Source organism: Dendrobates tinctorius, unplaced genomic scaffold (assembly GCF_039654945.1).
Source record: "Dendrobates tinctorius isolate UK_male_01 unplaced genomic scaffold, ASM3965494v1 ptg000111l, whole genome shotgun sequence".
Classification (NCBI taxonomy): Eukaryota; Metazoa; Chordata; class Amphibia; order Anura; family Dendrobatidae; genus Dendrobates; species Dendrobates tinctorius.
The window spans coordinates 11,905,295-11,916,219 of NW_027361779.1; the positions used below are offsets into that span (position 1 = coordinate 11,905,295).

The 10,925-nt window shown below is 41.0% G+C and overlaps 1 protein-coding gene across 5 annotated transcripts in view; it reads left to right on the forward strand.

Moving 5' to 3' along the window:
- Nucleotides 1–9,404, forward strand: part of FBXL4 (F-box and leucine rich repeat protein 4) — a 130,580-nt gene extending 121,176 nt beyond the window's left edge. For 4 of the 5 annotated variants that reach the window (XM_073589521.1, XM_073589518.1, XM_073589519.1 and 1 more), the window contains exons 6-9: nucleotides 2,043–2,114; nucleotides 2,752–3,064; nucleotides 8,368–8,527; nucleotides 9,069–9,404. In XM_073589521.1, coding sequence (XP_073445622.1) covers nucleotides 2,043–2,114; nucleotides 2,752–3,064; nucleotides 8,368–8,527; nucleotides 9,069–9,123 — 600 coding nt within the window. In that variant the 3' untranslated portion in view covers nucleotides 9,124–9,404. Of the gene's footprint in view, nucleotides 1–2,042; nucleotides 2,115–2,751; nucleotides 3,065–8,367 lie in introns of all 5 variants that reach the window. The other variant, XM_073589522.1, reaches the window with a different exon arrangement.
- The last annotated feature ends 1,521 nt before the right edge of the window (nucleotides 9,405–10,925 follow it).

Here is a 10,925-nt window from a genome sequence, read left to right on the forward strand (position 1 = left end):
CTGAAATTCTCTCCGTGGTGCTGTCATGGGTGAGAGAATAGCTTAGTTACTCACCGATAACGGTGTTTCTCGGAACCCATGACAGCACCCGCTTATTCCCCCCCTTTCACATGTGCGGTGAGCACGAGTTAATGTGTGTAAAGTGTTTTTTGTTAGACACGGGGCTTCTCCATAATATGCAATATTATAATGTTATGTATATACTTTAGTTGTTAACTAACCGGGAGACCCTCTGATGCTCTGTAACCAACTGGAGCGGAGGAGAGGTGCCGCCTTTTTATCTGTAGGTTCCTGTCCTTAATGGGCGGACCCCCTCTCTCCATGGTGCTGTCATGGGTTCCGAGAAACACCGTTATCGGTGAGTAACTAAGCTATTTCCTGCTGTAGATGTAGCAGTGGCGGATTATTACCCCACCCACAGCCCTGATTGGCAGCTTCCGGTACACACAATGCATTGTTAGTAGGCTGCTAATCGTTGATGGGGGTGGAGTTACACAGATTACTTGGACTGGCTTGCATGTGGCACCTAGTCCTGCAGTGATATTCTCCTGTTGATAAAACATTAATTATATTGCAACCACAGTAAGCTGTTGAGCAAGTGGCCCAACTCCGGAATCAGGCTCTCTGCTCCATGCGTTATTCTGATCTAAGATTAAATGGCAAAAACCTGCAGATAGATTCCCTTTAAAGGAAACCTGTCACCTCTCAGAATGGTATTAATATGCAGATATGGGGTTAATATGCAGCTTAATAATGTTGTAAAGCCATGTGGCTGCTTCACTGTAGGCCCGGCTACCAAGAGGAGATCAACTTTATTCTTCCAGCTTTCAGTCATGGAGGCGCAGCTTCACTAACCGATCAGTATGCAGTGAGTGGCGGCTTTAAATACGCCCTGGCTCTGGCTTTGTACTGATGGGCTGCTGAGCCAGATGTCATTTAGTGCCAGGGACATGGCTACAGACGCTGCTTACTATGTACCGAGCGGTGAATGAAGCCGTACCTTAATGACTGAAAGCCCGAGGTTGTTGGGAGGAATAAAGTTCATTTTCCCTCAGTAGCTAGGCTTTCAATGCAGTGGGCGAACAGCTTTGGAATGCTATTAAAATGCAGATTAACCCTATGTCTGTCTGTTAATAGCTTATTGTGACTTGACATGTTCCCTCAAACATAGTGGTAAGTCAGGATTAACTGGTATCAGTAACAACTGACATCCACCTGCAATTGTTGGGATCAGGGATGATTCTGATTACTATTGCTTAACAATCCTAGAATTGCAATCCTAAAAAAAAATAAAAAGTGATCAGAAATTAGTCAAGTTAATTAATTAACATCCCAAAAGTGATAGTGATTAGTTTGTGGGTTGAACTGTTTTCTTACACGTTATTGAACATTTGGAAATAAAGATGGATTTTGTATGTCATGTGTATACAAACTACTAGCATTAATGCAATATTTGTTGTGTTTTGTTGAACACATCCCTGTATAGTGAAATCTGGATTCCTCTGTGCTCCGAGCAATGTTGCCTTCTGGTGGTTTTGTGCGACCGGATAGATTTTGGTAGTAGACTTGTCAGCTCAGTGAATCCTGTGACACAGAGGTCAGAAATTCAATGCTGATTCCCTTCAGCTCTATTGGCATTTCTATTCGTCTGGATGGAGATGTCAGAGATTGTATTGCCCACCTTTATAGGATGCTTGTAGGTCTCTGTGCTTACGACCCAGCTTCCCTACATCTTGAACTTAACAATTCTTTCAAACAGAAATCCTTTGGGAGAATGCCTGTCAAAGTTAAAGAATAGATCTCTCCAGAGGATAAGAAATCACATCCAAAGTGACAGACATTTAGGCCTGTAATGATTTTTAGACTATAAACTAATCAATGTTTCAGATACCTAGGGACTCATTAAATGGCATTTGTAATGTTTGTATAGGAAGCCTAAAGCTGCATTTTAAGCAAGGCAGGTGATGACCCAATTGACCCCTTTTCTCTCTCATTTTTTTCCTCTCCTCTCAAATCGTCTTTTGACATAATTCCAATGGCAGCAAACAGCTCTGCTTAGCATCCTGAACTTCTGTCCAGAACTACAGCACCTTAACCTTGGCAGCTGTGTCCTGGTAAGTACCCCAAACTCTGTGTTATCAGCTATCCTCCACATATATGTTCCATGATTTTTTGTGTATATTGCATTTGTGGCTACATGTTTGGCTAGATATACACAGGCGTTGGGACTTCCATTTTTATGTTCTGTTACTGGATCAGAAAGTGAGAAGTTCTGCAAGAAAGTATCCATACAATAATTGGCAAATGGTGACCGATGGAACCAACTGACAATACTGGGGTCTGTATGGTACTCGTTGTTTTAACAAGAAAAAAAAGGTAACAATGGCATATCTTGGGATGTTGTCTCCGATACAAGTGTCAACCTAAACTAAGGTAGCTGTTCTCCAAGTCATCGTTCTTCTAACAACTGAAGCACCCCAAGCCTTCTCTCAGCGTAGTGTTACATGTGTTCGCAGCGTATAAAGAGGAATAAGCCAATTGGGAATGTTGTAAACCAATGTGCTCTGTCCTTTTTTACACAAAAATCTGCCCTCAGTAGAAAATTGGGGCATTCCCATTCATAAATGAGATTTTCAGCTCCAATAAAGTGTGTGAAACTGAGCTGCAGATGAATGCTGTGGGAGAAAGTATCTTCGTATGTTATTGTTTTATGATACGAGGCATTAAATACTGAGTATTTTTTTTTACCAGATTGAAGACTATGACCTAATAGCTGGAGTTATAGGAGCCAAGTGCAAAAGGTTGCGCTGTTTAGACTTGTGGAGATGTAAAAACATTACAGAAAAGGGTATAACGGACATCGCTTCTGGTTGTCCTCTTCTTGAAGAGCTTGACCTCGGTTGGTGTCCTACACTTCACAGCGGTACTGGATGCTTTACAAACATTGCCCGCAAGCTCCCACGTCTGCGAAAGCTCTTTCTTACTGCTAACCGCTCTGTGTGCGACTCTGATGTTGAAGAATTAGCAGCAAATTGTCAACATCTTCAGTACCTTGATATATTAGGCAAGTATTAAGTCACATTACATTTCATTATGTATTTTTAATCTGGGAAAGCAGGACACTTTCTCTTCTTTTTTAACCCATTCCCTTTGCACAACATATCATTAATTCATGGTGTGGGTGAGATGAATGGTGTGGGCACTTGAACTGAGCTTGCACCCTACCTGGCCAGGTTGTAAGAGCAGTAATCATAGTTGGGCTTTGATCATTAACTTCTTAAATGCCGCTGTTGGTCCCTGGCAACGGCAATTAAGATACGCGGTGCTGGAGGCATGCTAAGAGCTTCATTGTAGACTAAGATCTTTGCCTATATACTGCATAGCAGTAGTTTTGCAGTATATTTGAAATGCATTAATTTAATTGTAAGCTCTTGTCCCCTAGGGACTAATAATATATGAAAAGAATAAGCTTTTAAAAAATATAATAATTGGAAGCACCTCTCTTTTCATCCATCAAAAATAAAGAAAGCTATATGAGAATTGTGAGGTTTGGGAGGGTGGATTGGTATTTCACTGCACCTGAAGAATTTTTTTTTGTTTTTTTTGGCGTCACTCAAAAGATGTGGCTATGTGGATGGAAAAATAAAAAAAAGTTATAGCTCTTGGAAGGAGGGGAGGAAAAAATGAAAGCACAAAAATGAAATGTTGCTGCAGTGGGAAGGAGTTAAATAGAAATTGTTTTAGACATCTATAACTGCCTACAAGATAATGCAGTCATTTATGTGATCTATGACTGGTGAAAAAAATGTTGTCTGTAAAATATACATCATCATATTTAATTTAGCTTGGCTTTCTTGATGCTGATCTGCAGGACCTTTAATATTTCATTTTCAAATCTCAATCCGTGAAAAAAAGTATTGAGCTATGTGTATTTATTTTGCTCACTTATATAGCACCAGCATATTCCACAACGCTTTACATACATCATCGCTGTCCCCATTGGGGCTCTCCATCTATATTCCCTACCAGTATGTTTTTATAGTGTGGGAGAAAAAAACAGAGAACCCGGAGGAAACCCACGCAAACACAGGGAGAACATACAAACTCCTTTCAGATGTAATTGGTGTCTATGAATACTGGAACCCAGAGCTGCTAAGCAACAGTGCTTATCACTGAGCCAGTTGCATGCTGAGCCTGTTCTTACATATTATAAAATATCTTTACATTCTTAACTTCTCAAGGACACAGACAAATTTTATTTTTGCATTTTCATTTTTTCCCTTTCCTTTTTCAAGGAGCCATAAAATGCCTTGACAACATGATCCTTCAGGACCTGACGATTAATTTAGTGGCTTAAAAAAGTAGATAAATGGTTTGTGCTGCCATTTTCCAATTCCCATAACTTTTTTTTTCCATGGATTATGAGAGAGCTTGTTTTCTGCTTGATGAGCTGGTAGTTTTTATTATACAACTAGCTGAAGAGCCCGGCGCTGCCCGGGCATAGTAACTAACTGTGGTTAGTTATAGCAAATTATAATCATCCTCCATCCCATAGTCCCGTGCCCATATACCCATCATACATATCCACGATCCCATAGGCCCGTGCCCATATACGCATCATACATATCCTCCATCCAATAGTCGAGTGCCCATATACCCATCATACATATCCTCCATCCCATAGTCCCGTGCCCATATACCCATCATACATATCCACAATCCCATAGGCCCGTGCCCATATACCCATCATACATATCCGCCATCCCATAGTCCCGTGCCCATATACCCGTCATACATATCCTCCATCCCATAGTCCAGTGCCCATATACCCATCACACATCCTCCATCCCATAGTCCCGTGCCCATATACCCGTCATACATATCCACCATCCCATAGACCCGTGCCCATATACCCGTCATACATATCCTCCATCCCACAGTCCAGTGCCCATAAACCCATCACACATCCTCCATCCCATAGTCAACCATTATGACATCATAATGAGCGGCGGGGCTTGATGACATCAGCGTCGCCATGGCAACCATTGTGACATCATAATGAGGGGCGGGGCTTGATACACACACACTTTCCCCATTATGTAGATAGGGTCAAAATTGTTTGGTGAATTGGAACGCGCGGGGTTAAAATTTCGCCTCACAACATAGCTTAGGACGCTCTCGGGGTCCAGACGTGTGACTGTGCCAAATTTTGTGGCTGTAGCTGCGACGGTGCGGATGCCTATCCCGGACATACACACACACACACACACACATAGACACATACATACATACACACTTTGAGCTTTATATATTAGATTTTCGGGCAGTTATGTTTTTACTCCCTTATTGCATTGCAAAAATGTGCAATTCTGGATTTTTGAAAAACATTTTCCTCTTTACAGGGTTAACTGATCAGGTAAATGTTTTTATAATTTGACTGATCACATTTACAGCTCTGGCAAAAATTAAGTGACCACTGCACAGCTTTATAAAAATCAGCTTCTCTACATGTCTGACAGCCATTCCAGTGTCAGTTGAATTCCAACCAGAGTACACCTCATGCTACTTAATGTGCTTCTGATTAGGTGATCACCTGAACCAAATCTTATTTAACGAAGGAAAGTATAAAAAACCCTGCTATCGTGTTCACAATCCTCTTGCAATATTACAAGCTGGATGGCAAAACAAATGCTAGTAATATCCCAAAGGTAATAGGAATGAAAAAATTACTTTTAACCATGCCAAAGGAGTTGAAAAGAAAAGTCTTGAGTGAGGAAAAGAAGGGCTCAATTCTGGATTTACTAGCAGAGCGATACAATGAGCATCATGTTGCCTCCGTCCTTAAAATTTCTAAGACTGCAGTCCATTACAATAAGGTCAAGCAGCAGACATTGGGGCCAACAAAGCTACAGACCGGCAGAGGGCAAAAACGACTCTCCACTGACCGGGATGACCATCATCTTATTCGAATGTCACTCAGCAACCACAGGATGACATCAAGTGACCTACAAAAGGAATGGCCTAGCAGCTGGGGTGAAGTGCATGGCAAGAACAGTTCGTAACTGGCTCCTAGAGGCAGGGCTCAAATCATGTAAAGCTAGAAAAAAGCCTTTCATCAATGATAAGCAAAGGAGAGCCAGGCTGAAGTTTGCCAAATACCATAAGGTTTGGACCATAGAGGACTGGAGTAAGGTAATCTTCTCTGATGAGTCTAATTTTCAACTTTGCCCAACACCTGGTCATCTATTGGTTAGACAGAGACCTGGAGAGGCGTACAAGCCACAGTGTCTTGCACCCACTGTGAAATTTGGTGGATGATCGGTAATGATTTGGGGATGCTTCATCAAGGCTGGAATTGGAAAGGTTAATCTTTGCGAAGGACGTATTAATCAAGCCGCACACAAGGTTATCCTGGAAAAACAGCTGATTTCTTCTGCTCAGGCAATGTTCCCCAACTCTGAAGACTGGTTTTTCCAGCAGGACAATGTGCCATGCCACACAGCTAGGTCAATCAATGTGTGGATGAAGGACCACCACATCAAATCCCTGTCATGGCCAGCCCAATCTCCAGACCTGAACCCCACTGAAAATCTCTGGAATGTAATCAAGAGGAAGATAGATAGTCACAAGCCATCAAACAAAGAAGAACTGCTTACATTTTTGTACCAGGAGCAGCATAAGGTCACCCAAAAGCAGTGATTAAAATCATGGTTATTCCACAAAATATTGATTTCTGAACTCTTCCTGAGTTAATACATTAGCATTATTGTTGTTTCTAAATGATTAGCATTATTTGTGGTCTGCAAGCACTGCATTTTTTGTTATTTTGACCATTTCTCATTTTCTGAAAATAAATACAAAATTTAGTGCTTGGAAATTCGAAGACATGTTGTCAGTAATTTATAGAATAAAAGAGCAATTTACATTTCACTCAAAAATATACCTATAAAGAGAAAAATCAGACAAACTGAACGTTTTGCAGTGGCCTCTTAATTTTTGCCAGAGCTGTACATGATGTTGTGATACCAGATATGTATTTTTCTCATATTTTTTTGTTTATGTATTCTTAGAAACTTTTTTTCCCACTTCATCATTTGGTTGCCTAAGCTAGAGGCTTTTGGTCATACTGCGCACTTCCAATGTTGTGGTGTTCACTAGCATCTATGGGATTTAGAATTTCCAGAGGACAGTGTAAGGATGGCTAAGACTGTGTTCACACTTTTTTTGCGTTTTCGCGGCTTTTTTCTTCCTTGCGGAATCGCCGCGAAAACGCAAAAAAACTGCATCCCATGGAATCCTATGGGATTCCACAATGCTGTGCTAATGCTGCGGATTTTTCCGCTGCGGTATCGCATAGCGGAAAAATCCGCAGCATCTCATTCTTTTTGCGGAATCGCAGGGATTCCGCACCCATAGGATTGCATTGAAACGCTCATTTTTCGCATGTGGCTATACCCACCATGCGTGAAATAAGCGCTTCATATGCGGATGGTACCCAGGGTCTGGAGGAGGAGAGACTCTCCTCCAGGCCCTGGGTACTATAATACTGTAAAATATAGAATAAACATAAAAAATATTGTTATTCTCACCTTCCGACGGCCACCGGAGTCCTTCCCGCTTCTCACCACTCTTCCGGTCCCAGTAATGCTTTGCGCGAATGACCGCGATGACATCACACTCTCGAGAGCGTGATGTCATCGCAGGTCCTTCACGCAAAGCATTACTGGGACCGGAAGATTTTTTTAATTATTTTTAACATCTTATCTTTTACTACTGATGCCGCATAGGTAGCATCAATAGTAAAAAGTTGGTCACACTTGTCAAACACTATGCTTCCAAACGATGCTACAGATCACTTGGAAAACGCTACCATTGTGCAAGCTAATTATGCTTGCAAAATGCTAGTTTTTCGTGGGAATTCCGCATGCGAATTTCCCGCCACAGGGAGTTGCGGAATTGCCACGGAAATTTCCACGGCAATTACACACGTGTGCACATAGCCTTAGGGGTATCAATCACGTCTCAGTGGTCATGCTATAACGGCACATAGGACAGGACGGGTCCGTATTTAGAGCACGCCTTTTAAAATGGTCCTAATCTTTAGAATAGTTTGATAAGGTGAAAATCGCCTGTACTGTAATCCTGTCCTATACAGTGGGGTTGCCTATACTCAACCCTGAAAGTCAAATGCAGCCATGTAATTGGTTTGTATTTGTCGATCCTGCTTTCAGCTTCCCTTTTTTGTACTCCGAAGACATAAAGTGAAAATCAACTTGTAGACCATTTACAGCTCCAGTTTTGTTTATATGTCCAACCTGAATTGTGTTCATCAATAACATCCTCAGCATTTGTCTCTTTTTTTCCTAGGTACCAGACTGGTGAGTCCACCATCTTTACGAAAGTTGCTGGAGTGCTGCAAGGAGCTTGTCCTACTAGATGTTTCCTTTTGTTCACAGATTGACAGCCGCATAGTTCAGGAACTTGCCTCCAGATTTCCTAATGTGTCCATCAAAAAGAGTTTTACTCAGTAAATATGGTTCCGCTACGTATTTCCTGCTAAATTGAGATATACTTCTTTTTTTTAACCCTAGCTCTACCAGATGTCGTCTTGTATTCTATAGGTATATTTGCTGAGATCACTTATAATATGAATAGAAAACCGTTTTATGCTCAAAAAGACAATTTTTTTAAGTGCTTTTTTTAGATAAATTATTCTATTTTTGCCTTGTTTTTCAAATGCACCTTTCTATTGAAAACCACTTATTCACAGTCTCCAGGGCCGATATACTGATCTATACAGATCTAACTATTTAGTAGGCTTAATGTGTTTTATTTATTGCTCTGAAAAGAGATCCTAAAAATATCCTTAAATGATATGCTTTGTGATGTGATAAATACAGAAAAATTCTTGTAAACTTTAAGATAACCCTTCAAATGCTAAATGTTGTTTCTCTTAACCATGAACCTATTGCAGTGTTTGGTCTATAAAAGCTAATAATTATGGAGTCAGCCAGCAATGAACTCAATACCAGAAAATGTTAATTGTTTTTTTTTTCCTTTTCGTTCAGTGCCTTTAATGTGAACCTGCGGTGCATGTCCTATACCGTGCTTATGGACATGTGACAATGGCAGCCAATCACTGGCCTTCGGCAACGACGTGTTAGACAGGAGCTGTTGTCAATGTCTAGCTTCAGTGATCGCGAGAAGTAAAGGGAATAGTTTTATTTATTTTTATTCTATTTTTTTATGCTAAATATTAAATCTTTTTTGTCCAAAAAGCTTTTTTTCATATACACATTGAGGGAGTTTTAAATTGCATCAAAACATTGAAATCATTGGTTTCTCTTGCACTATTTTTAATGACTTCCTCACCAGCCTCGTCATTAAACTACATGTTAAAGTTTTCTGATATTTATAACTATTTCTCAATATTGATTACAGCCTTAGTATGCATTTTAATGGACCATTCTTGGCCCATTAATGATTGCCGATCTGTGCGTTTTTTTTACCTGAACTGTTTACAATGGGTGACGAAAATTTACAATTGGTCTGTCCCCGTTCAGCCTCATGTTGTCTGAAGCACACTGCCTGTTTACACGGGGTGATGTGCCTGCAATGTGTCAGTCACATTGATGTAGTGCACAGTGTCTGGCTTGTAGCTTATTAGTGATGCCCATACTGTTACATTACGCTGGTTGTCCAGCACTATGTAAGTGTACCCTACAAGCACAGACACCCAAATTTCCCATTTAACAGTAAAAACCCTGGCTGCACCCTGCAAAAGATGAAAAAATATAAGAAAGATGTAAAAAAATGATAATTATTGGTCGATATTTGGGTAAAAATACACATGAATATGGAGGAATATCTGGCAGCAGGTCTACTATACATCTAGTGATAAAATCAGTTTTATCAGCAGTAGATTATCAAAACTACAACTTGCAGCCCAGTAAGGCCTGTTTCACACATCCGTTTATGTCCATCAGTCAAAATCCGCCGTTTTGCAAAAAAAACGGATCCGCCATTTTTCTTGGCGGACCCGTTTTTTTTCCCATTGAGTTGCATTACCGGCGGATCTTGACGGATGGCCATCCGTTGGATCCGTTTTTTTGCGGATCCGCCAAAATTTTGACGTCCGCCGACATGCCCGAACGGACCATGTAACGTTTTTTCGGGCGGCCGGATCCGCATTTCTCACTGCGCATGCCCGAAAGACTTCACTCAGCTGCAAATTTAACCCTAAACTCTGTTCTGGCGGCTGAAAAATTCTCTCTCTCTCTGCTTACCCAGGCAGATGTTCCTTTAAAATTCTTCCTTTGACGGATCCGTTAAAATAACGGTCCGGTGCCAAACGTTGTGGTCAGTACAGGAACGGATCCGTTATCCGCCATTTTAGCGGATTTTGACTGACCAGAAAAACTGATGTGTGAAACAGGCCTAAGTGATACATCGCTGGAATCAGGGTCTCGGTCGCTACATTATGCTGCTGTCAGATTAGGTTGCAAAAAACTGGTGACAAATTCATGACATGCTCGATTTTGGATTTCATCAGCTGGGAAGCCGCCGCTAGAACGATGGCAAAGCCATTGGCATTTTTTTCCCAAAGCGTCTAAGCCTGGGAAAACTCGGCAGCGGCGCCAGCATGTAAATGATGCCGTGAGCAAATACCCATATATGGTAGAAATGCCTTTTGGTGATTTCTTGACTTCTTAATGTTCACTGGTCATGCTATTCACTGTGTGGAAATAAAAGAATAGACATCTGGGACTAATGATAATACTGATTCTCACCCTTTCGCATCTCACATAAATACAGAGAGAGAGTTACTGCTGCAGCTGCACACTCCATTTTTACAAGATTGAGGAGAATTCTGACCTGCAAGTGGGAAAAAAAATTAATATAAAGTGAGATCTTCCTCTTCACCC